This window comes from Moschus berezovskii, chromosome 27 (genome assembly GCF_049115385.1).
Source record: "Moschus berezovskii isolate FMDL1 chromosome 27, NW_MosBer_1.0, whole genome shotgun sequence".
Classification (NCBI taxonomy): domain Eukaryota; kingdom Metazoa; phylum Chordata; class Mammalia; order Artiodactyla; family Moschidae; genus Moschus; species Moschus berezovskii.
Window position 1 is genome coordinate 38230164 of NC_142486.1, and position 25142 is coordinate 38255305.

Genomic DNA, 25142 nt, shown 5'->3' on the forward strand with positions numbered 1-25142 from the left:
CGAGCCCTCGGCCTGACTGAACGCTCTCCCGGGGAGCCCTCGTTGCCCCGCCCAGCGAAACTTGGCGCCAAATTCTGACTCCACCCCACTGAAGCCATGGCCCCGCCCCCTTCAGCCGTGGCCCCACCTCCAAAGCCCAGAGCCCGCCTCCAACTCCCCCTCGACGCCCCGCCCACCGCCGCACGAACAACCTGCTGCACTGCACCGCCTCCGGAACAGGTTCCTTCCTTAAGCCCCGCCTCCTGAGCTCTGCGCCCCGCCTCCCAGGGCCCGGGAGGTGCTTGGCTCCGCCCCGAGCCCCACCCCGGCCCCGCGCGCCGCCTCTGGCCGCCTCGAATCACAGCCCTGCTCCCGCCCAGTCTCCTGGGCAACGCCGCGGCCCCGCCCCACCATGGCGCAGGAGGAGAGAGCGGATGCCGCGCGTCTGCTGCTGGGTTTCGAGCGCCGCTTCTTGGCGGCGCGCGCGCTGCGCTCCTACCCCTGGCAGGTGGGCGGCAAGGGGCGCGGAAGGTGGGTTGCGGAGCGCCGGGGGTTCGCGGTGAGCGGGGCTCCTGACTCACACCCCCGCCCTCCCTGCCACGTGATGGCCTCTGCTACCTTGCTGGTTCGAGCCGCACGTCCGGTCCCCCGGGATCGCCGGGGCCGCGCGGACTGGCGCCGAGGGGGCAGGCGTTCCACCGGCGCGCCCTTGGGCCCACCGTGCGCTCAGCCGTCAGCAGTCTCTTCCCCTAGACCCTCGCCGCCCTTCACCTCCTTTGCAGACAGTGCCCCACGAATTGGAGGAATGTGAGATTTCCTTCCAACTCCCCTTTCCTTTGGGTTTTTTAGGGTCATGGACAGTTGGTTAAAATAAAAGGTTTTTTAGCCTGTTATCCTGGCCATTGGGTAACAGCTGCTGCTGCTCGTTTAAACAGCCAGCATGCTCAGGACAGCGGGAGATCACGCTGTGTTGAGTTCAGTGACCAGGTCACAGACCCTCTCGGGCCTCCAGCTTTTCATGTGTATCAGCAGCTTTGGACAAGTCCTCTCAGAGGCAGCTGATGGAAGAGGCAGGGAGGTACAAAACAGTCCCAAAAAGAGACAGAAGAGCTCACATCCCTGCCCTAGGGACCTGTCATTCGCACACAGGCTCAGGGCCGGGGTAGCAGCTTTATTCTGCCAAGGCAGGGGCTCTAATGACACTGTGTCCTTCATAATTCACTGTGCGGTGAGCTCACTGGGATGACTCAGTTTGGACACAGAGTCCTCCCCAGGTCTGCCCCGTCTTAAGAGGGGAGGTCAGTCATCTGTGTTCTTTCACTGACATAAATCATTTGGCATCCTAAGAGATCATTTCCCGTCTGAAAGGAATATATACATTTTTTAACCCAAAATTTAAACCTTCGTAATTGCATCTGTGAGGCCCCGTGCATATCACCTGTAATTGTTTACATGAAATGAGTGCTTACTCTTCACCAGGCCCATGCTAAGTGCTGGCATAGGCTCACCCACAGCACCCATGCAGTGGGGACTGTTGCTATCATTGGTTTGACTAGAAAAGAAGTCAGAGTTCAGATCTGGGAGACAGCCTGCCAGTTTTGAATCCTGGGCCGACTCTCCACAAGCTGTGTGACCCTGGGCAAGTGACTTTGTCCAAGGAGGTGACATAGGAGCTGGGACCTGCACAGTAAAGCAGCCCACCTGCCACAGGGAGGTCTCAGGGAGCCCATCAGGTGTTAAGGCCATGGCTTCCCCCATAATTCCTGGCCAACCAGTTCAGCCACAGAGCTGGTCTGTGAGACCCAGGTGAGACTAAGCTGCCATGGCTAATGCAAACCAGCAGCCTGTCTTCTGACATTTTCTGTGACTCATCCAGGTGTAACTCGGGACTTCTCAAGGTCAGGCTTTCAGCTGCCTGTGGCTTCTGCATCATTTGGCCCCAGGTCCCTGGGGAGAGATCACTTAGCACTTTGCCAACATGTCCTATTGCATGTTTAATGTTCCTGTGATAATGCCCTTGAGATTTTCTCTCTTACTACCTCTCTCTCTTTGGATAGAGCCTAGAAGAGAAACTAAGGGACTCATCAGGCTCTGAACTGCTGCTGGATATTTTGCAGAAGGTAAGAATCACAGAATCCCTGGAACGCATCACTGGCCTGATTTCCCCGTGAAGAGGTAGCAGAAGCACCCTGGGTGCACGTGTATCCTTTAAAAAGAAAGACATTGCATCTGGCGTGACCAGCTCAGACAACTCGGGCTCTTTTGTTTTCTCAGATAGAGATATCAGAATACACAATATGCTGCATGAGAGGAGGGAATCTGGGGGATGTTTTTAAAACCGTCCACAGAGGAAATGGGGATGACAGCTGTAGGTACATCTAGCCTTTACTCGCTGCTCAGAGACTCTCTTCTTTACGTTTAAAGGGAAAATAAGCAGGCACCTCTTGCCCACCAGGTCTTTTTCTAGTTGTGGATGGGCCCCTGCTTTTTGGAGGTGGGGTTTGGAAGTACCAAGGGGTATATCTTAGTCTTGGTATAACAGAACACGACACACTGTTTGGCTTATAAACAATAGGAATTTCTCTCTCACAGTTCTGGAGGCTGGGGGGTCCAAGATCAAGACGCCAGCAGATTCAGTGTCTTGTGAGGGCCCACATCCTCACACGGGGGGCTGTCTTCTTGCCATGTCCTAACATGGCTCAAGGGGCAGAGGGAACTCTCTGAGGTCTCTTTTATAAGGGCCCTAATTCCACTTATGGAGGCTTTACCCTTATAATATAATCACACCCCAAAGACCCCTCCTGATAGCATTGGGTGTTGGAGTCAACATGTTGATTTGGGGTGGACACAGATATTCGGCCTGTAGCAGGGTGTTAGCGTGAATCCATATGCTCCATGTTCCTTCCCAGAAAAGGCATTAGAAACACTGCCGTGGACTGTGCCAATGTTGTTCAGTCACTAAGCCATGTCCAGCTCTTTGCCACTGCATGGACTGCAGCATGCCAGACTTCTCTGTCCTCCAGTATCTCCTGGAGTTTACTTAAATTCATGTTCACTGAGTCAGTGATAACATCCAACCATCTCATCCTCTGTTGTCCCCTTCTCCTCCTGCCTTCAGTCTTTCCCAACATCAGGGTCTTTTCTGACGAGCTGGCTCTTCGCATCAGGTGGCCAAAGTATTGGAGCTTTAGTGTCAATCCTTTCAGTGAATATTCGGTGTTGATTTCCTTTAGGATTGACTGGTTTGATCTTGCGCCACTGTAGTGGAGAAATATTTTTAGGAAAGGGCTGATATCTTAAACTCTTTCCGATGCATGAGGATTACCCAGGGCCAGAAATCCAGGGATTGGGTAACTGGGGTTTGCCCTGTATTCACTTGAAGCCCATGGGAAACTTAAGACGAAGTCTCACCTGCAACCCACACGGTGTTCCTTCTCACAGACCGTGAAGCACCCTCTGTGCGTGAAGCACCCACCATCAGTGAAGTATTCCCGGAGCTTTCTCTCCGAGCTCATCAGAAAGGTCAGTGATGGGCACTATCCACCTGGTAACCAGGCAGCATCTGGGACCCAGCCGGCTCTTCAGAGGTGGACTTTGTCTATTGGAGCTCAGATCCATCCTGTTCTCTTTTCCTGCTCTGCAGACCCCATAGAGTAGGGGGCTCCCTGGGCAGCTGCTCCCAGCGGGTTTCCATCATTGAGACACTGTGGAGGGCGGGAGGAAGGGAGAGGCCAGGGTTCTTCCTGTCTGCTTCCAGGGGTCGCCAGCAGTGGGTGCATCTCCTCTGTGGTCCTGCTTCCCCCCGCCCCACAGAACCTTCCCAGTCCTACCAGTCAGCCCCTGAGTGTGGGAAACCCCACCTGCTCCCTGCTGCCCTACGCTGCACCTCACCTGCACCCTCTCTACCCCTCTTGGAGGCCCTCCCAGCTCCCCCCACCAAGTGATCTATATTAAGTCAATCACATCCCAAATCTCCCCTCCAAATGTGGTGAAAACCCTCCAGCCATTTTTACAAGTCAGAGTAAAAGCGAAGAGGTGGAACCTTGGTTTGAATCACAAGGTCGACTTAAGCCTCCTGCAAATGCTGTCTCCCTGCCCGCCCCCAGCACGAGGCTGTCCACACAGAGCCGTCGGACGAGCTGTACCAGGCGCTGGCCGAGGTCCTGACAGCCGAGGAGCCCACCCACTGCCACCGGAGCTATCTGCTGGTAGGAGAGACACGCCCTCCACACACACAGTTAATTCAGGGTCCTGTCAGCTTCATGTGGGTTCAGTCCCTGACTCTTCCACTCTGTGGTCTTGGGCCTTGGTTTCCCCACCTGTAAACCAAGCCCTTCTGCAAATAACACCTGTCTTTCGGGTTCAGTTCAGTTCAGTTCAGTTCAGTCGCTCAGTCGTGTCCGACTCTCCGCGACCCCATGAATCACAGCACGCCAGGCCTCCCTGTCCATCACCAACTCCCGGAGTTCACTCAAACTCATGTCTTTGGGGTGACTGGGGTTAAATTAGGTAACACACGTGAATTGCACAGCAGTGACCTGGTGCTCAGACCTCAATAAATATTTGACGGATAGATGTGGGCTTCCCAGGTGGCTCAGTGGTAAAGAACGCGCCTGCCAGTGCAGGGGACATAGGAGACACAGGTTTGATTCCTGGGTCGGGAAGATCCCTGGAGGAGAAAATGGCAACCCACACCAGTATTCTTTCCTGGAGAATCCCCTGGACAGAGGACCCTGGTGGGCTACATCCATGGGGTCACAAAGAGTCAGACACGACTGAAGCGACGTAGCATGCATGCATTCCTACTACTGTCGCAGGACGGCAGTCTCTCCCTGCTGTCCACTGCCACCATCACCAGCCTGATAAATGCTGTGGCCTCCTGGCTGGTCGTCTGGCTTCCTACCCCACAAACATCCATTTTGCACACAACAGTTTTTGTTTGTTCTTTAACCTTTTATTATAAAACACAGATACAAAAAGCCATGTAAAGAATTATCAAATTGCTGCAAGGCGGCCACCATGGTAACTGCCAGTCTAGCCGAGGACTTTGGCAGCCAGCCTATAAGGCCCCCATCTGACCCACCTCCATCCCAGCCCACCCTCCCTCCCTTTCAGAGTCGTCACTTGGAGGTCTTATTGCTGCCCCATGCACTCAACTCTAGATGCCTGCACTTAGTCTTGTCCATTAACAAGGTCTGGCTCAAAACCTCCCTTCATCCGCTATTCCCCCAGCTCCTCATCTTCCTGGTGGTTTGGGCTGGACAGCTCTATGCAGGCTGGCTTTCGTTGTACACACGTGATGCTGTTCAACCTCTTCCTCTGTCCTCTGTTCCCCACAAACTGGAGGCTGGATTCGGAGGCCCACTGGGATGCTTGTCTGTTTGATCCCTTAGCAAGAACACTGCATAGGTCCCGGAAGGCTCATCATCTGTTTTTATCTGCTTCGTGGTAGCACTTACGGATGCCTAAAGCTTAGAGCCATTAATTCATTGGAGGATGCAAAACAGTGACTTTCTGAATCATTTTGTTTTCATTAGCTGGAGAGATTTTTGTAAGGAAAGGCCTCTTTTTGTTTGTACTTGGTTGTGGAGGAAAGGCCGGATACAGACTTGACTCTTCCCCTTTAAAGAGAGTGAACTGGTCTCCTGTCATTCCATTAGGGCTTCAATCCGTTGCAGAGCATGTCACTTTGTTGCTGTTCAGTTGCTCAGTCGTGTCCAACTCTTTGCAACCCTATGGACTACAGCATGCCAGGCTTCCCTGTCCTTCACTGTCTCCCAGTTTGCTCAAACTCATGTCCACTGAGTCAATGATGCCATCCAACCATCTCCTCTGTCATCCCCTTCTCCTCCTGCCTTCAGTCTTTCCCAGCATCTGGGTCTTTTCTAGTGAGTCAGCTCTTCCCATCAGGTGGCCAAAGGATTGGAGCTTCAGCATCAGTCTTTCCAATGAATATTCAGGGTTGATTTCCTTTAGGACTGACTGGTTTGATCTTGCAGTCCAAGGGACTCTCAAGAGTCTACTCCAGCACCACAATCCAGAAGTATCAATTCTTCGGTGCTCAGCCTTCTTTATGGTCCAACTCTCATACCTGTACATGACCTCATGTCCATATAGTCAAAGGTCCGTATAGTCAAAGCTATTGGAGAAACCATAGCTTTGACTATAGGGACCTTTATTGGCAAAGTGATGTCTCTGCTTTTTGATATGCTGTCTAGGTTTGTCATAGCTTTCCTTCCAGGGAGCAAGCATCTTTTAATTTCATGGCTGCAGTCACTATTCTCAGTGATTTTGGAGCCCAAGAAAAAATCTGTCACTGCTTCCACTTTTTCCCCTTCTATTTGCCATGAAGTGATGGGACCAGATGCCATGATCTTAAGTTTTTTGAATGTTGATCTGAAAGCTGTAAGTCTAAAATCAGGGGTGTCGGCAGGACTGATTCTGAGACTGCGAGAGAGGGATGTGCTCCAGGCCTGTCTCCTTGGCCTCAGACGACCATCTTCTCCCTGCGTGTGTGTCCTGATGTCCTCTTCTTACAAGGACCCAGTCAGATTGGAGTACCGTCCCCTTATGCCCTCATTTTAACTTGATTCCCTCCATAAAGACCCCATCTCCAGGAGTTCCTTGACAGTCCAGTGGTTAAGATTCTGTGCTTTCACTGCCGAGAGCCCAGGGTTCAATCCCCAGTCAGGGAATTTAAGATCCCACAAGTCACACAGCATGACCCAAAAAAAAAAAAGGCCACATCTCCAAAAAAAAATGTCATATTTCGAGGTACCAGGGGTTAGGACTCCACTGTACAAATTTGTGGAGGAAATGATTGAACCCATGACAATCTCTTAATTTCTTTTAGATTTTTAAGATTTCACTCCTTTTCATGTTCTGTCTTAAGGGGTTCCCTGGTGGTTCAGACAGTAAAGAATCTGCCCGCAATATGGGAGACCCAGGTTTGACCCCTGGGTTGGAAGAATCCCCTGGAGAAAGGAATGGCAGCCCACTCCAGTACCCTTGCCTGGAGAATCCCATGGGCAGAGGAGCCTGGCGGGCTACTATCCATGGGGTCACAAAGAGTCAGACATGACTGAATGATTTGACTTAAGGGTTTATCTGTGTTTATGTTTTATTTTTATTCTTACGTTCCTTCGAGCAGCCTTTTTCTGAAATGCTGTTTTCGGTCCTTTATCACACAAATCTGAGTGTTTCTAGTGGCCTTACAGGCCTCACCCCGGGTGTCTCACTGCCCCTACTACCAGAGCAGGCCGATTCCCTCCTAGGTGGGCGCCTGGGCTTTTCCAGCAAACGCCTGTTGGCTTGGGTCCTCCTCAGGCCTCCCTCTTATGTCCACCGACACACTGAGCACATGAGGGTTGTATCACCCGCCCACTCAGAACCCGCCAGTGGCTCCCATCACATTTGACTCCAATGCTACTTCCTCACATGGCCTCCGAGGCCCCCCTGTCCTGCCCTGGCTGCTGGATTAGTAATTCTCTCTCCTGGTTTCCGCCCAGCCTTCGGGTGACTCGGTCACCCTCTGCGAGAGCACAGCCATCGTGTCTCATGGGACCACGGGCCTGGTCACATGGAATGCCGCACTCTACCTGGCCGAGTGGGCTGTGGAGAACTCAGCAGTGTTCGCTCACAGGTGAGCTGGGGGCGCAGGGCCAGGCCCCCAGGAGGGTCTGCCACCGTGCACTTGTGGACACAGCGCCTTCTCCCTACCTCCCAGGACAGCCTTAGAGCTTGGCAGCGGAGCCGGCCTAACAGGCCTGGCCATCTGCAAGACATGCCAGCCCAAAGCATACATCTTCAGCGACTGTCACAGCCTTGTCCTGGAGCAGCTGCGAGGGAATGTCCTTCTCAACGGCTTCTCGTTGGAGCCAAGTATCGACCCCTGGGTGCAGCACCCAGGACCCCATACCCCCGAGGCAGAGCGCCCCCGGCTAACAGTGGCCCGGCTGGACTGGAACACAGTGACAGTGCCGCAGCTCGCGGCCTTCCAGCCGGACGTCGTCCTTGCCGCAGGTACCACCCGGCTCTCAGCAGGGACGAGGCAATGCACACTGCCTGGCAGGAGGAATGGCGGGACCTGGGTTGCATGGGCCTCTAGGGCATGCACAGCACAGGGCATGCCTCCTGGGTGCTCCGAGGCCATCGCCACCCCGTCTGAGACAGAGACCACGTGTCCTCCCACACGAATGGTCCCTCCTATGGAGGAACCAGCTCTGGCCAGCAAGGCGTGCGATGAACAGAACAGGCCCCAGGGCACCAGACCAGTGGGATCAGTCTTAGCCAGGCCACAGCCCAGCGGCCAGACTTCACTTCCCTCTCCAGCAGCCTGAGGGAGGCCTCTCAGTCTCTTCTAGAACAAAGATGAGAAAGCCAGAGTAGCCCCAGGGGGCCGGCCCCACCTACACCCCTGTCTTCAGATGGGGACGGAAGTGGCCATGGCAGCCTCATCTTTCCAGGGCAACAGACAACGACCTGATCCTGACTCCTCTGTGTGCCCTGGGCCGGGCCGCGGGTTGGGAGGGGGTTCTGGGGGCCCCGCGTCTGCTCTGTGCACACCTCTGCATCTCTGAGGCCTAGGGCTCTGCCTGTATGACTCTGTCCTGGGTCCACTAAATGAGGCCCACAAGCAGGGCCCACCCACTTCTGGTGCAAGGACGGGGCCCTTGAGGGAAGTGGCACGTGGCCTGGCCACCAACAAGGCTGTCCTCCTCCGCTGAGCTCACCCGGCCCTTCTGTCCAGTGGTGCTGCCCTCTGGCCTGGCCACGGCCCTGAGACCCAGGCTGAGGGCAGCGGAGCACACAGTCTAAGCAGTGCACCCCCACAGGCCCAGCTGGTGGGTGGGAGGGGGCCTGTCCCCACAGGAAGGAAACCAGAAGTCTGGGGCAGAGTCAGGTTTGCTTCATTGAGCATCTTTTAAACAGGCCACAGGCAAAGAATGGATTTCTGTTCTTGTAAAGGAACGCCAGTGAGTCCTGGATATTTTTCACGTGTTGTAGTGTCTTTCAGCAGCCTTGTTGCTCTGCTAAGGTTTTCTGGTTTTACCCAGTGTAATTTTCTTACCGTCCAAGAGCACAAACCTAATTAAACCACTGCTTTCCGGGCCTTCATCTCCAAGTGTCAGCATGGAAGCCCTCATCCTGGGGGAGCCCTTCCAGTAACCTGGGTTTCCGCCACAGACGTGCTGTATTGTCCTGAAACGGTCCTCTCCCTGGTTGGGGTCCTGCGGAAGCTCTCCACCTGCCGGAAGGACCAGCGGGCTCCTGATGCCTACGTTGCCTTCACCATCCGCAACCCGGAGACGTGCCAGCTGTTCACCACGGAGCTGGGTGAGCCCCGGGCCCCAGGCCAGGCTGCTGTCTCTGAGAGGCCTGCAGGGTCACTGCGCTGGCCCCACACAGGACTCCAGGGAGCACAGAAACCAGGAAAGTAAGGGGCGGGGGGGGTGACCTGGAGACAAACCAGGAAGACCCAGACCACGGTGTGTGGGACTGACACCTCCGCCCTCCACCCAGGAGGGCAGCAGCGGAGGAGGGCGGCAGCTTATGCAGTGACCGCGGAAGTCTGAGGGTAGCAGTCCTACTGTGTGTTTAGGGGTCCTGAGAGCCTTCACTCTTTCCTTGTCTGTGAAACGGACAGAGCAGTGGATGCCAGCCAGTATCGGGGTAGACGGGAGCTGGACCACCCTCTCCGGGTCCTCACTATACAGCGGAAACATCCCCCTCGGAGGTGGGACAGGGCTGGCAGGCAGGGGCCCTCGGGGAAATGGCAGCCACCATCACTGGATCAAGCGCACAGTAAGAGTCAGGGGTGCTTTAGAGAAAGGGGGTCTGCGGAGAGGGGGGCACTGTCCTTAAACCTGACCTGTGTCAGCCCCTCTAGCACCTGGTGGGGGCATGGGGATGCTGTCATCCTGTCTCACCAAGAAAAACACCGGGGTGCAGGGCAGCTAAGTAATCATCCAGGCACCCAGGGACTAGACCCAGGCACCCAACTTGCAGTCTCTACCCGCCACCCCATAACCCCCACCCTGCGATCCCCAACTACGTGCCAGGCATCATCAGGGCTTCCCACACAGACCAGACAGCCATGCAGAGCCCTGCATCAGCCCCAAGCCCACCCCAGATCAAGCAAAGCCCTCCCACGGCTGCCTCTGCCAATAGAGATGACCAGTGCCCACCCCCATATACCATGTCCCACTGACAGGCTGTTTGGCCTCAAAGAATAATGAAGTCCTTTTTCAGATGCTTACAAGAAAAAATATCCATGCTGTATTTTTTAATACAATTTTTTAATATGTATTTGGCTGCTCCAGGTCTTAATTGCAGCACGCAGGATCTCTAGTTGTGGCGTGTGGGATCCAGTTCCCTGACCAGGGGTGGAACCTGGGCCCCCTGCCTTGGGAGCACAGAGTCTTAGCCACTGGACCACCAGGGAAGTCCCCTCCAGGCTGTATTTTAAGTGAAGAAATCTGAGTACTAAACAGCACATACAGTATATACATACACTGTATGTGCTGTGTGTGTATGTATGCAACATATGGGAGAAGGAAACGACAGCCCACTCCAGTGTCCTTGCCTGGAGAATCCCAGGGACAAAGGAGCACAGCAGGCTACAGTCTGTGGGGTCGCAAGAGTCAGATACAACTTAGTGACTAAACTACTACTACTAAAATTTACACTGGAGGAGTAAATGGCAGCCCACTCCAGTATTCTTGCCTGGAGAATTCCATGGACAGAGGAGCCTGATGGGCTGCAGTCTATGGGGTCACAGAGAGTCGGACACGACTGACTGACTAACACACACACACACACGCAGCATATACAGCCCATTTTTATTTTTAAAAATAATCACATTAATACACACATGGGGAAATTTCATACATGCTAATTAACATTACTAACACGTTATATACTTGGAGAGCAGGATCATGAAACTTACACAGTATGTCTAGTATTTCATTTTTATAAACACTGATTTTTCATTCCTAAAAAACGGATGACAAAACCACCCTTGCCAGGGACTTGTCAGACATCTGTGCTTACAGAGGACATAAGCCCCTCTGACACAGGCCCAGCCTTTGAAGGCACAGGCTGAGCAGTCAGGCAGACATGGGTTCAAACCTCGGCTCCCTCCTGAGCTGTGCCCAGTGAGGGGGTGGAGCAGAGAGGCAGAGAACGACAGGGAACCGACAGGGCCGTGACCTCCGAGGGACACACACAACCCAGTGGGCAGACGCAGGAAACCTGGCTGCTGTGAGCTGCTTAGCAAGGGGTGTCCTGGTCCCACCCTGGAGGCTGGTTCTCGATGTCTGTCCCAAAGCCCCACCCTGATAGGGTGGCGTCCTGCCTCCAAACCCCAGCACCCTGAGATGCGTCTGTTCTGTCTCCAGGCCAGGCTGGGATCTCGTGGGAAAAGGTGCCTCGTCACGACCAGACACTGTTTCCCTACGAAGAGCACTCGGAGATGGTGATTCTGAAACTGACGCTGTAGTTTTTACAGATGGTTCTGAAGGACAACCTGAAAATCAAATCACGGTCCTGGAAAGAATCTGATAAAACTTCCACTGGACTTGAATGTTCAAAGGATGTTAAATTCTGAATCAGAACACAATAAACCATAAAGTGTTCTAACAAAATATAAACTGCTCGAGTGTGTGGGTACCCTTCTCTGCCAGCTGGCTTATTTCTTAAGCAAATCACCGTAAGTGAGAAGTGAAATTTTTGGCTCAGACAGAAGCATTTCATTTGTGCAAATATAAACATATTATACTAAGTGTGTTTTCCCCAACCTGGACACACGTCCCTCACAGAGCCATGCTGCATGTGGGATACATCCTAGGGTCCCTTGTTGGGGGGCGGGGGAAGGTGGCCTGCAGTGCCTGTTTTCAAGGCAGGAATCAAAATATTAGGGACACGACTGGGCAAATGCAGCAGGAGACAAAACAGGGATTTTGAAGATGCCACAAGCAAATAACGGGAAAGTTATTTCCCTCCTCATAAACTGAGGGAGGAAACACTCACAGAAGACAAAAGAAAAGAGAGAAGGAATTCAGAGCCTCCAAAGAAGAAAGGAGGCTGGGCCAGCTTCCTGGGCCACCAACCCGATTACCTACAGTAGCCTCGTTCCCCAGGAGGTGCCCACACTGTCTCTCCAGCGGCCGTCCACCAGGCGGCGCCGCTCCACGGCATCTGGCCAGCAGGGCCAGGCGCAAGGACAGGAGCGGGCAGCTCCCCGGGAGGTAGGGGAAAGGCAAGGGGGTGGGCGTCCAAGGCGTCCCACATGGGACACCTCACTGGCCCGAGGGGTCAAGTGTCCGAGATCAAAGGGAGCACCGTCCGCTCCCAGCTCTCATCCCAGCGGAGCTGCTCTGACTCCCGGAGGCTCTTGCGGAACTGGTACAGTTTGCCAGCAGGATCGGGAAACTCTGAGAAAAGCGTCTAGAAGAGATCAGAACTTACCTCATCACTGCTTCCCGTTCCCCACCCCAGGTCCCACCACCCCCCACCCCGAGCTGCCCCTCCTCCCCCTTTCCAGCCGCACCCCAAACCCAGCCCCCCCACCCCCGTCATCCCGCTGAAACCCTCCCACCTGCAGAACCACCCATGTCCCAGGGTCTTCAGCTAAACTCCCGCTCTGGCCCAGCTTCCCCACCAGGCCTGGCTGATAACCCTTCTCATCACCTCTGACCCCCATCCCTAACCCAGCAAGCCCCCTCCTTCACTGGATGCGGGGGAGCCCTCCAGCCCCAGCCCTGCGGTTCCGACCTGATGGCACAGCCAAGTGGCAGCGTTCACATCCACACCGTCCACATCCCGTGCCCTGTGACAGCCCCCACCCCTGCTGCCGCCAGGCTCTGCGGTTCTTCCCACCAGGAGCACCACCCCCTCGCTGTCTGCCCAGCACCCTCCTGCCCACATGCTGAGATCCAGGCAACGCCTGTGTTCTCACCAACCTTGCTAAACTAAGGTGTCTGCAGATGCCAGCCTGTGGGACACCTGCGGCCCTCCGCTTGTCCAATAAAACTTGTAAATAAAGTTTTATTGGAACGTGGCCACACCCCTTCATTCACAGACTGGATGCTTTCACATTACAACAGAATTGAGATGTTCTGACAGAGACTATGGCAAAGTCTAAAATACTTTCTGGGCCTTTCCAAAGTTTCTTGCCTTTGGGCTCAATTGTCAAGAATGACAACGTACTACTTTTTGTAATTTGTAGTAAGAAATAAGTACCCTTTGAAGACGCCCACCCATCTTGCAAGGCTGGTCCAGGAAGCACCCCTCACACCTCACTCTCCCTCCTCTGATCCAATACCCCTTAAATGGCATACAGTCCACTCAGCTCTAGCATCACCTGTGTGGTATGAGCTCCGTAAACCCAGATGGCAAGTGGGGCGAGCCCTGATTCCCCAGGCCCGTTGGGGCCCAGCCTCTGAGACTGCTACGCCCTCAGCAGACCCAACCCAGGCCCACCCACCCAGCTACAGGAAGAACAAATCACCGAAACCCTGCAAGCCCCGATGTGGGGCAGACAGACAATGCCACCTGTAGCTGAACTGCCAGCTCCTCCGAGTCCTCAAAAACCAGTCCGTTCTCCTCGTGTTTCACAAGCTCATGTAAGCTGTAGAGAGAATGCCGGGGGTATAAGAGCTCTCGGGAGGAGAACTGAACCCACCCCACCCGCGGGCTAAGCCGGGGGTCAGGAACAGTCAGTCTGTCTTTCCCTTTAGGAAGCCTGTTCTTAGACTCGGCATCTGAATTGAAAAACGACCTGGAAGGATATGTGTTAGGAATTCAAAGTGGTTTGGGGAAGGAGAGGCAGTGAAGGCGCATTTGGACTTTCGGTGCTATGTGTGTTCTTCTTGGTGAGTTCTGTTGTTTTTCTTAATTCTACAGCAGAGAAATCAGGTAAAAGGCAACCACACTGGAGGCAGGCTCAGAATTATCAGGGGCTGATCCCAACATGATGTGAACCCAGAGTCTAACATCCTGGCTTTCCCATTTAGAAGCTGGCCCCTCCGCTCATGGTGGGCCCACTGCACCTACACCTCTAACACTACCCTATCCTGCACATCTTTTCCAAGAAGAACGGAGAGAGAAATAGACACTCAACTGAGTCAAACCCAATTACGTGAGCTGAGACAAAAGAAATAAGTCCCTGTGAGTCGGGCGGGCAATTCCAGCCACCATGCCACGCCGTGAGCATACGCCCCCAAAGAGATTATCTGATTCATCATTTTTACTCAACGTCAAAGTGGAAGCCACCCCGTTTGGTGTGGGCACAGCCCGCCCACGGGGACTACAGGGACTAGGGGTGGCCTAGCTCACAGATCAGAAGTGGCACCCTCCCAGGTGGTTTTCCCACGCTGGTTCCCCACACCCACCGCCACCCAGCTGCTGATTTGAGAATATAACCCGGTGAGACTGGGTTTTTCAATCCTACCACTGGAATTTCACAGCACAGACTGGCAGGCAGCATCCAAACATGTCCACCACCTTCATGGGCAGGTCCAGGCCGCTGGAGGACCGGTGCAGGCAGACGCCCAGGTCTGCAGACCCTGCAGGGAGAGGGCGAGAGCGAGGGGGCCGTCAGCACTGGCCGTGCGCCTGGTGACCACGCATCCTGCAGGACCGTGGACCGAGGCCTGCACGGAGGAGAGGAAAGGGGCTAATCACGCCCCCAACCCTGAGTATGGATGCCTGGAGCTGGCCAAGTGGCCTGGCCTGAGGCGGAGACACAGGGGCGCGTCCCACCTGCTGCTCCTGGCTGCTCCACCCTTTCTGAGAACTCCCGGCCATCACCAACGTTTTTATATAAAAGGACCCTCTTTTTCTCCTTAACCACACTTTAGTTTAGAAGAAGCTGCAGCAATTATTGCTTGCTGAGTTCAAAGTTTCTGCTCAGGGTGATAAAACTGTTTTAGCAAGACACAGTGGCGGTGACCACAAAACACCGTAAACGTAATTAGTGCCACTGAACTGCACACAATTAAAAAGTGGGAAAATGGCACATTTTTGTTTGTACTTTATCACAATAATTACAGAAAGAACCCAAAGCATACCCAACAGAAAACCAGCTGTCTCTGTGAAGACAGAGCCAAGGAAGCACCCTCATATCACTCAGCGCCCTGGGAACTCCTGTCTACAAAGGAACTTCCCGTCTGAGATGGACTACTTAGACGCTGAGCTCGATCAGCACTGAGCCAACAAGCTCTCCCTGAGGGATCATGATGGCAAGAGGCGGGCGGCTGTCCTCACTGGCTAACAGTCTGCACTGCTGAACTCTTGGTCTCTGTGCCTCCCTGACTTGGGAAGTGGCCCTAACCCAAGCCCCGCCCAGCCCTTCTGCCCATGGGAACAGCAGGACTGAGCTGGAGGGCGTGGAGCCCCAGAGCACTCAGACGTGACCTTGGCAAACAGACAGGGAGGAGCAGGCACACCGGGAAACTGCCTTGTCTCCAGGAGTCCAGCCAGGACCTATCCCAGCCTGAGGCCTGCGTGTAGAAGGCCCCTGAGCAGAGAATGGCTTTAAATCTTTAAAGAGTTATAAAAACAGGGAATATGCAGAAGAAGCTGGTAAAACATTTACCATCTGGCCCTTTTCAGGAAAACTGGCCCCCTGCCCTCGGATTGTTTGTTGCTGTTTAGTCGCTAAGTCAGGTCTCTTTTGTGACCCCACGGACTGCAGCCCGCCAGGCTCCTCTCCATGGCATTTCCCAGGCAGGAATACTGGAGTGGGTTACCATTTTCTTCTCTAGGGGATCTTTCCGGATCAGGGATCGAACCTCTGTCTCCTGCACTGGCAGGAAGATTCTTTACCACTGAGCCCCCTGGGAGGCCTGCTGTCCTCGGGTATCCCCTGTAAAACCCTCCCTCCTCCTGCAGACCTCCCACCGGACACTCTCACCCAGAAGCAAGGGGTAGTCCTCAGCCTCCAGCCACGGGGTGCAGACCTGGATGTGCCGGAAACGCTTCTGACAGATGAGGCGGCTGTAATAGTCCTTCAGAGGCCCTTTGCCTGGCAGGGGAAACGCAGTCACCCACTGGGCGCCCCTCCGCCCTGGCCCACAGCCCCAGGCCTGGGAAGCCCCTGCGAGGGTGTGAGCAGCAGGCCCACATTCAGCAGCTCCCATCAGGCCCCAGCCAGGCGCCCTCCAGAAACACCTGCCCGGGGATGTGCACCCTGACGGCGAACACCACGGCCCTTCCCCCAGCAACCTGTGCCCAGGGGACCTCAGGCTGGGAATGTGTCTGGGATAAACTCTGGCCAGTCACCAGAGTGCCCGCCGAGACAGCTTCTCACACAGCTGCCCCCACGCCCTGCCCAGGACCCCCAGGACCCTCAGGCAGCACAGCCTGAGCGGTGGGTCCCTGCCACTCCTGGGGTTCCAGGGGCCAGGAGAGGAATGTCCAAGGCAGGGCTGCTGGCCCAGGGCCCTCCTCCTCCAACCAAATCTCCTCTGCTTCTCTCTCTTCACTGGGAAACAGGTTTACATTGGGCAGTGGACTCTCGTTTAAGAAAAAAAAAATGGTGGCTCATGGTCAAGATTCCGCCTGCCAATGCAGGAGACATGGGTTAGATCCCTGGCCCAGGAAGCTCCCACGTGCTGCGTAGCTACTAAGCCGGTGTGCCACAGCTACTGAACTTGTGTCCTAGGGCCCGGGGGGCCGGAACTACTCAGCCCACATGCTGCAGCTACTGAAGCCCACATGCCCTAGAGCCCGTGCTCTGCAACGAGAGAAGCTGCCACAATGAGAAGCCCACGCGCCGCAACTGGAGAGCAGCCCCCACCCCCTGCAACCAGGGAGAAGCCTGCACAGCAATGCAGACCCACCACAGACAAATAGAAGTAAAATTATTGTTTAAGAAAAGAGGCTCGAAAACCACTGTGCAGTAAAAAGCACAGCATCTCTGAGGCTGCCCTATCTGAGGTTCAAATCTAGACTCCGTGCCCTGCCGGGAAGTCCCTGTGAGCTTCAGCCTCCCCCTCCGTTAAGCTGGCAGAGAGAACCATGCATCGGAGAGTTAGGCTGAGGATCAACGAGACAGCAAACATCACAGGCCTGACATGGGAGGGCCTTCTGTCCCTAGTGCCCCATCTAATACAGAACAGGGATGCTCCCGGGTAGGTACCTGTTATGACACAGACCAGAGAAGGGAGGCTTTCTCCACTGTCGATCAGCTGTTCAAACTCTGCGTTTAAAAAAAATAAATATGGGATAACCAAGATCAGGGAGTCGGGTGACTAAGGGGCTAACAGGAGGGGTGGGGGGCAGGGCACTGCTCCCAGCCACACAATCCTGGAGGGAGCGCTTCAAAGCCAGGCGGGTCACTCACTGACCCAAATGGGGACCCAGGCCCGCCACTGCCACCCTGTGTCCTCAGGTTGGCCAGCCCGGTGACCCTGGAACACTACCGAGGACACCACGCAAGGCCAGGGGAGCATCCCGCAGCTGAGGACACCCCAGCAAGCCCAGCTCCTGATCACAGCCACACACCTACTTTCTAATGCTGCCAGCAAGATGGAGAAATCTTCATCCTCTACGAGAAAAGAGAACTGAGTGTCACTGGTCGGTTTCTATGTGCTCCTGCCACCAGCTCAGCATGCTCCCCTTTCTCGCTGGGGCCCTGAATACAGAGCGGGGGGAGGGTGGCGCAGGACTGACGCTCATAGGAGCCCCAAGTGCCCAGAAGGGTCCTGAGACCTGTCCAGCTCGTGCTGCTGACCAACAGGGCCGGCCGCCCGCAAAGACGGGTCACCGCTCCACTCAAGGCATCCTGCTCCGTGAAGGCTGACCTCTCCATGCCCGGGTCCGAGGATTCTGAGCTGAAGGAGCAGAGAGAGCCCATGAGCTGCCACAGAGCAGGCTCTTGGGCCCCAGGACAGCCATCTCCCTCCGGTGAGACCCGCAAGCAGTGGTCGGGTACGGTCACATCCAAGTCACCAGGTGGCCCAACTACCCAGGGCCTGGGCGCTGACCTGCACCTGCTTTCTCTCTATTATTTGTGTCTCCAGGTGCTGAGCCCACAACAGCAGACAAGACCGACTCAGCCCTGCCTTCAGGGGGCTTACTAATCACCCCTCGACTTAAGACAAGGATGCTGTGACCTCCTCTAACAGCCCCCAGGTTACTGAACAAAGACCAGGTGCGTGGAGAGCCGCTCACAGAGGCTCTCCTCAACCCCCAGGAGGTGCCCAGAGAACACACAGGTGCACAGACCCTGCCACAGGGTCAGGAACCCTGGCAGGAGGGTAAGGACACCCAAGCCTAGTGCGGGGCAAACACCTCCTTAAAGGGCCAAGGAGTAAACCCTGTAGGCTTTGGGGGCCATATGGTCTCTACTGCCAAGCTCAGCTCTGCTCTTGTAGTGCGGAACCAGCCACGCACAATATGTAAATGAATGCGCGCATTGCATTCCAATAAAACTTTATTTATAAAAATAAAGAGAGCAGGCCTGCAATCAGTTTGCCAAGCCCTGGTCTGATGGATCCCCAAGTCAGCAGTGAGCACAAAACAAGGCACCTGAAAACTGAAGACTGCAGACTTACCGGGCCCTGAACACAGGGTAGGTGCGGCTCAGTTTCATAAAGAGCTGATGTTGCAGGTCCAAGGGCGTCTCTTTAAAGAAAGATGCTGGCTTGTCGTACACGGTCACCGCTCTGCAATGAGATCGTTGCGGTGGCTCTAGGGAGGAGCAAAGAAAGGCCTAAAGAAGATAAAACCCAGAAGGATCCAGAAAAAGAAGGGTGCTTGGAGAGCCAAGTCTCAACAGTAAACTTCAGAATGACTTGGAGAGGGATTTCCCTGGCAGTCCAGAGGTTAGGGCTCTGCACTTCCAACACAGGGGTCCTGTTTTCAATCCCTGGTTGGGGAATTAACATCCCACCTGCCACATGGCATGACCAGACAAAACAAAAAACCCAAATACACAGTTTTTAAAAATCCAATTAAAAAAGAATTACTTGGGAGAAGCACAAAGAGAAGGTTCAATACCAAAACTGGTTGGCTGGCAAAGAAAACTCCAGCCTCCTCCCCGCTTAGCTCCCCCAAACCAGCAACCACTCCCCAGACCCCCAGGAACTCCCAATGCCTTGCCAGCAGGACACAGCAGCTGGAAGTCATGGTGCTGGGAGGGACCCCTACTTGATGCCCCAGTTCTCAGCCAGGTCGTCCTGCATCGCGTTGGTCACACACAGGTTCAGGTGGGACAGGCGTCCGCAGAGCTTCTCGTACCTGAAGAGAAGTATCAGTGTTCAGCCTGGAGCCCTGGGCCAAGCACTACCACCCGCCACCAACCGGCACGGGACTCGACACCTTCTGATATCGAAGAGGCTGCAGAGCTGGGGTCTCTCAAATCAGGTCACTGGCAAGGTACCTTCCCAGTGTTTGCACTGAGTTTACCACCTATGCTATTATTTCCTTCACACCTTTCTTTAAATCAGATTGCTTTTCAGCTTAAACACAATTACTTTCAGGAGAAATCATATTATCACTACGGAAGGGAAAATCCAGTCTCTCCTGCCATAAAATGAAAGAGAAATACAATAAAGGCCTCATCATTAACTCTCAGCCACATTGCACTGTTCCCTGCAAAGGCTGTGGGGCTGAGGCTCACTCCCACTGTGTCACAAAGGGAGCTGAGCAAATGCTGTGCGTGCAGTGTGCTAAGTAACTTCAGTTGTGTCTGACTCTTCGCGATGCTATGGACTGTAGCCCGCCAGGCTTCTCTGTCCATGGAGATTCTCCAGTCAATACTGGAGTGGGTTGCCATGCCCTCCTCCAGCGGATCTTCCTGACCCAGGGATCAAACCCACGTCTCTTAAGTCTCCTGCATTAGCAGGCGGGTTCTTTACCACTAGTGCCACCTGGGAAGCCCTAGCAAATGTTAGAAAGGCATTATCAAGAGATTAGTTCCAAAATGAGACATGAGCCCTGGCGACCAGGCAGAACTGAAAAAGAACTGGAAATGAACAGGGTTATTGAATGTGTGTGTGAACCAAGGCCTGGTTCTCACTCAGGATGCAGAGAGCTCCAGAGAAAGTCCGTCCCAGGCATGGAAGGTTGGCGCTCACACTTATCAGCTGTGTGGCATGTGACGTGTGGGCCCCGGGCCCCAGTTTACTGGTTTGTAAAAGTAGAGCAACCACGGGACGCCCTCACTGGGAGGCAGTGGAGTCGGGATGGGAGAAAGGCTTGGGCTGAGGCGGTGCAGCCAGTGCATGCTGATAGCCGCCGTGACCACCACCCACAAATGACCCATCAGGGGAAAGGCCACAGCCCGCCGATGGCTCAAGGCTGCAAGTCCACACCAAGGCAGGCGGTATAACTCAGGCTCAGAACCCGGTACTGGCTCTTTCAGCCATCCTGGACCCTGTGGAAGCCTGCTGGGAACAGGACTTCCAACACAACCAATATGTCTGGCTGGCTGTGGTGGTCCAAGGCCATTTGTGCAGGCCGAAGGCAGGGTCTATGGAACCAGAGGGAGCAAACAGCTCTCCCGAAAACTGAGGGTGTGTGTCCTCAAGATGAGGCTGGATTCTATCCATGCAAGAGATGTGCTTGTGGGTATAAAGCAAAGAACAAGGGATGCCTGGCGGAGAACCTCACAAAACCAGAGTAATCTGGGGAAAGACAACTCGTGCTCATGGAAACATGAGTGGTATGGTTTCTGCCAAATTCTGAAGCAACCTTCCTGCTAAGAACACTGGACACAGAATCTGTGTGACACTGCACCCTTCGAGGATTTAAACTTATTGAAAATTAAATTTAAAAAAGTGTGGATTCATTAAAGAAAAGAACATGGCATTGCTTCCTCCTGCAAGCACAACCTGCTCCCAAGGCCCTTCTTCCCTCCCCCCAGCTCACAGCTCAAAAACTGTGGCCCACACCCCCAGCTGTCAACAGCAGCCCCCACTCTACATCTGGGGATCTGGTCTGTGTGTACCAGGGACCCCAGCTCTCTAGCTGAACACTTGTCCCAAGCCTGAGACAACAGGGTATTGAAGCGCCCCAGGCTCAGCGGGGGTCAGAGGACACCAGGTGAGCCGGAGTCAGGCTTGCTCTCTCCACAGAGCCGGATGGGATGCAGATGGGAGTAAGGGGCTCCCAGAATCTGAGAAACACCTCCAGATGGAAGTGTGCAAAGTGACAGGTACTGATAACACCCTTTCTGAGCTCAAAGTTGGCCCTTTCTCAAGCCTTCTCAGTTTCATGGGCCAACAAACACCCTCCTTTGCTCAGGTCTGCTTTTATCACTGGTCACGAGCGTCACCCCAACACCCAGCCTAGCCCTTGCCCCTACAGGGCACACAGGGGACCAGCCTCCCCAGGTCTCTGCACTGGCCCTTCTTCCCACTGCAGTTTGGAGTCAGTGTCTGCGCCCTCCTTCCAGACCCTCACCACTTGGCCAGAAGAACGAGGGGGTGGCTGGGGCCGTGCACCAGACCCATAATGGAGTAGCCGTAGTTGTGCCAGTCGACGACAAGCTTGCTCCCGCAGAGGCAGCCTGCAAACCAGCAGACCGCAATGGCGGGCAGGCCCGGAGGGTTCTGGGAAAGAGATACTTGAATGAAGAGGAGGAAACCAGACCATGGTTGAGAATAAACCAAGTGAGAATAACGTACATGGCAAAGAGTCAATTATGTTTACAGAGCTCTTGAAAATTGATAAGCAGAAGACCCTCTTCTTCACCAAAAAGTATAAAAAGTCATAAAAAACAAAGCTGATCAGTTGTCCATGATGGTCCAGTGGCCAAGACTACATTCCAATGCAGGTAGCCTTGGTTCGATCCCTGGTCATGGAACTAGATTCTACATGCCATAACTAAGGCTCAGCACAGCCAAATAAATATTTAAAAAGAAAGAAAGAAAAGAAAATTGATCAACATAAAAAGTACAAGAGCACTGATACCCAAGGAGATGAGAAATGGAACAAAGAGGAACTATTTTTCACCTGTCAGAATGGAAACTCAAAACACTTATGATACCTGATGGCGGTGAGGATGAGGGGGAAAAGGCCTCTCTGCTGGATGGGGGTCAAAATGCCCCAACCTTATTCTAGGACTATCCAGTAATCACATTTTAAAGCATATGGACTCTGACCAAACATTTCCTTTACTAGGAATTTATCCTGAAAGAGAAACTGGACCCATGCAAAAGACATATGTTCACTGATGCTCTTTGCCACTTTGCCAGCTATGCTTAAAAAAAAAAAAAACCAGGAAGAATCTGGGTGTTTATTAAGATGGTACTAAATAAATACATCAGGGTATATATCACATTGGGAAACGATACAGTCAATTACAAGAAGGAACTTTTCTGTTAAAAAGCAGTGACGGTAAGAGGCTAAGACCATAACTTCAGAACTAGAATGAAGACCCAGTTCAAATCCTGACTCCAGCACTTCCCAGCTGTGTGACGATCAGTTTTTACAGAACCTCTCTGGGTTCAGGTTTCCTCATCTCTATGTGTACGTAACACAAGAACCTATTTCTTAGGATTGTTGTGAGGAGTTAAATGAGATAATGCATGTAAAACATTTAGATATGTAATAAGTAACTATCTGCAATGACATTGAAAAACAGAAAGGATGGGTATCATAAACAAGACAGACACAGACCACAGGCTCCTACTCAAGTGTTTACAAGTTTGTACACACACACATGAATATGCAATTCATTGACCAGTTTGTACATTTTTAAAAGACTAGGAAGGAAAGGAAACTATCAACAGTGGTTCTCACAGTGGGAGGCGGGGAGAAAGATACCTGCAGAAGGATGTAGGCTGCGGGCTCCGCACACATCAGCTTCCACAGCAAGTGCACTGCCTGGAATACAACTTTGACTCCGTACTGGAGAATGTGGGGCCCAACTGCAAGACAGAAAACACCTGTCACTGGTAAAGGCTGTTGGTGTTTAGTCACTAAGTCGGGTCCACCTCTTTGTGACTCCATGGACTACAGCCCACCAGGCTCCTCTGCCCATGGGATTTCCCAGGCAAGAACACTGGAGTAGGTTGCTATTTCCTTCTCCATGGGATCCTCCCCAACCAGGGACTGAATCTGCATCTCCTGCCTTAGCAGGCAGACTCTTTACCAGTGAGCCACCTGGGAAGCCCTGCTTGTAAAGGAGTTCTCGGTAATTTGCAGATTCACACCCCCCCAACACACACACACACAGAATATAGAGTTGACTGCTTCCTACCTGCAAGCTTCTGAAGGTCTCTCAGACTCACAATCTGAATTCTGTCACTCTGCAAGAGCTCATCGTGAGGTTTGGAGTCTGAAAAGAATGTCCTCTTTAATGTGCTGGACAAGACAGCCCAATCTAAAGTCTGATGATCCCTGTCCCACCCCCCACCCCCGCCCCAGACTGACTAAGGAAGAGCGTTTTGGAAAGTAAGCCTTTCCCAAACCTCTCTGTTCCTCAGTAGCCAAAACAGAGAATGAGGACAGTTCTTGTCCAGACTTCTCTAGACCAACCACAGAAGGAGGGCCGGAATCTCATCCACTTTCACTTAACACAATGTCAGGCACACAGCAGGCACTCAAGCTGACCTGGGTTTCCTGGATGATGGAATTATCACATCACAGGGAGACCTCTAGGAAGACTCCGGCCCCTCACCCTGGGGTAGCAGACTCTAAACAAGGACCTGAGCAACCAGTGTTATTCCTGCTTTCCCCTGATATGGGGAATGTTTAGAGCTACCTTCGGAAAATGTCAACGTGGGGGAAAATGGAGACGCAAACACCCCTGCCCCCTCACACTAAGGAATGGAGACAAGCTGCCCGTCGGCTCAGACACAGCCTCAGAGATGTGCTTACCAGCACTGGCCCTGGGGTCACACCCATCTGGGTTCCAGTCCCATCTTTCCACTTACTAGGAGTAAGACTATGCATTGAGTTCACTTAGCTTAGCACAGACGCTCGGTTAATGCTGACTGTTCCTAGGTCTCTAGGAACATCCAGGCTGGGGCGGGGGTGGGGGTGCAGAAACCAGGCAACAGGGGTCCAGGCCAGAACAGTCTCGGAGGGCTGCCCGAGGGAGGAGAGAGAGAAAGCGGACCCCCTGCCGCGCACCCCCCGTCCCCGGGGTGGTCAAAGCCGAGGGTCAAAGGCTGACAGAGCAGCCTGCCTCCCGGACTCCCCGGCACTCACTGCAGAACCCCAGGAGGGTCACGGAGAAGCCGCTCTTGGCCAGAGACAACGCGTGGTACTGCATGCGGGGGCTGCGGCCCACGTCGCCCAGCACCACGACAATAACGTGGCGGGCCGCGCGCCCCCACCGCCAGTGCTTCCACGCCACCAGCAGCAGCGGCAGCAGGAACAGAGACAGCGCTAGCAGGGGCACGAGGGAGACCGCCATCTTGGCGGGTCGGCGCCCGTCACGTGACGCGCTCCCGCCGGCCGGGCGCGCAGTGCGCAGCCGCAGACCGAGCCTCCGAGGTGGGCGGAGACGGGGCGGGGGTGCGGGAGGCGGGGGGGGGACCTGGTTCCCTAAGCGGGGGCCCGCGGAACCTCCGAGGAGCCCCTGGGAGCCAAGCTTTAGTAGTATTAGGGTGAAGCTGTTATAATGTAGGGAGCTAGGTACATTTTTTTCTTTCTTCAAGTTTCTAAGATAATTTACAATGTAGTGAAATAACAGTTCGTTTGACCCTTGTATGACTTTAAGAAAAGGGTCAAGATGCCAGAATGCATAGCAACTGGTTCTATCATATAAAAATCAAAATGACTTTATTGTATGAAGTCAGGGAGATCGGGGAGTGAGTTGCGGTGGGGGCAGTTGGAGCTGGTGGGGAAGCGTGTCGTGGTCTGTTTCTCGATCTGAGTGCTTGTAAGGTGGGTGTGGTCCATTTGGGAACATTCATCAAGCAGCAAACTTACGCATTTTTCAGGATGTGTGTTGTACTTGCGGAGAAGGTGATGGCATCCCACTCCAGTCCTCTTGAATTGAGAATCCTATGGACGGAGGAGCCTGGTAGGCTGCAGTCCATGGGGTCGCCAAGAGTCAGACACGACTAAGCGACTTCTTTCACTTTTCATTTTCATGCATTGGAGAAGGAAGTGACAATCCACTCCAGTGTGCTTGGCTGGAGAATCCCAGGGACAGGGGAGCCTGGCGGACTGCCGTCTATGGGGTCGCACAGAGTCAGACA

General features: G+C 53.8%; 2 protein-coding genes and 1 pseudogene across 5 annotated transcripts; 2 read left to right on the forward strand and 1 right to left on the reverse strand.

Annotated features, from left to right (window-relative positions):
• Positions 1-358: 358 nt before the first annotated feature.
• On the forward strand, positions 359-11518 carry EEF2KMT (eukaryotic elongation factor 2 lysine methyltransferase). Of its 2 annotated transcripts, XM_088832880.1 has the most exons (9): positions 359-487; positions 2037-2099; positions 3421-3501; positions 4086-4187; positions 7488-7621; positions 7706-8001; positions 9166-9315; positions 9626-9783; positions 11379-11516. In XM_088832880.1, exons 1-9 carry the CDS (start codon positions 392-394, stop codon positions 11457-11459), a joined length of 1161 nt encoding a protein of 386 aa, XP_088689006.1. In that variant the 5' UTR covers positions 359-391; the 3' UTR covers positions 11460-11516. The 2 variants fall into 2 exon arrangements, with proteins under 2 accessions (XP_088689006.1, XP_055265410.2); XM_055409435.2 differs by lacking the exon at positions 9626-9783 and having other exon boundaries at positions 11379-11518.
• ALG1 (ALG1 chitobiosyldiphosphodolichol beta-mannosyltransferase) lies at positions 11499-24372 on the reverse strand. Of its 3 annotated transcripts, none has more exons than XM_055409434.2 (13): positions 24145-24372; positions 23192-23269; positions 22756-22859; positions 21391-21539; positions 19135-19224; positions 18540-18650; positions 17695-17816; positions 17492-17530; positions 17123-17182; positions 15896-16006; positions 14432-14546; positions 13534-13609; positions 11499-12426 (listed from the first exon to the last, which is right to left on the reverse strand). In XM_055409434.2, the coding sequence occupies exons 1-13, from the start codon at positions 24350-24352 to the stop codon at positions 12295-12297; spliced, it is 1395 nt and encodes a 464-aa protein (XP_055265409.2). In that variant the 5' UTR covers positions 24353-24372; the 3' UTR covers positions 11499-12294. The 3 variants fall into 3 exon arrangements, with proteins under 3 accessions (XP_055265409.2, XP_088689004.1, XP_088689005.1); XM_088832878.1 differs by lacking the exon at positions 24145-24372 and adding an exon at positions 23545-24138; XM_088832879.1 differs by lacking the exons at positions 21391-21539; positions 24145-24372 and adding an exon at positions 23545-24138.
• LOC148773695 (large ribosomal subunit protein eL33 pseudogene) lies at positions 20405-20739 on the forward strand (annotated as a pseudogene).
• Positions 24373-25142: the final 770 nt, after the last annotated feature.

Bases quoted from the DNA above. Each gene is read 5' to 3' on its own strand.
- EEF2KMT (XM_088832880.1), top strand. From the start codon at position 392: ATGGCGCAGGAGGAGAGAGCGGATGCCGCGCGTCTGCTGCTGGGTTTC. The intron at 2,100-3,420 runs GTAAGAATCACA...TCCTTCTCACAG, and splicing joins TGCTGGATATTTTGCAGAAG to ACCGTGAAGCACCCTCTGTG. The intron at 3,502-4,085 runs GTCAGTGATGGG...GCCCGCCCCCAG, and splicing joins TCTCCGAGCTCATCAGAAAG to CACGAGGCTGTCCACACAGA.
- ALG1 (XM_055409434.2), bottom strand. From the start codon at position 24,352: ATGGCGGTCTCCCTCGTGCCCCTGCTAGCGCTGTCTCTGTTCCTGCTG. The intron at 17,531-17,694 runs GTCTCAGGACCC...CTTTTCTCGTAG, and splicing joins CAGCAGCACGAGCTGGACAG to AGGATGAAGATTTCTCCATC. The intron at 12,427-13,533 runs GTGGCATTGTCT...GATCTCTTCTAG, and splicing joins AGCTGGCAGTTCAGCTACAG to ACGCTTTTCTCAGAGTTTCC.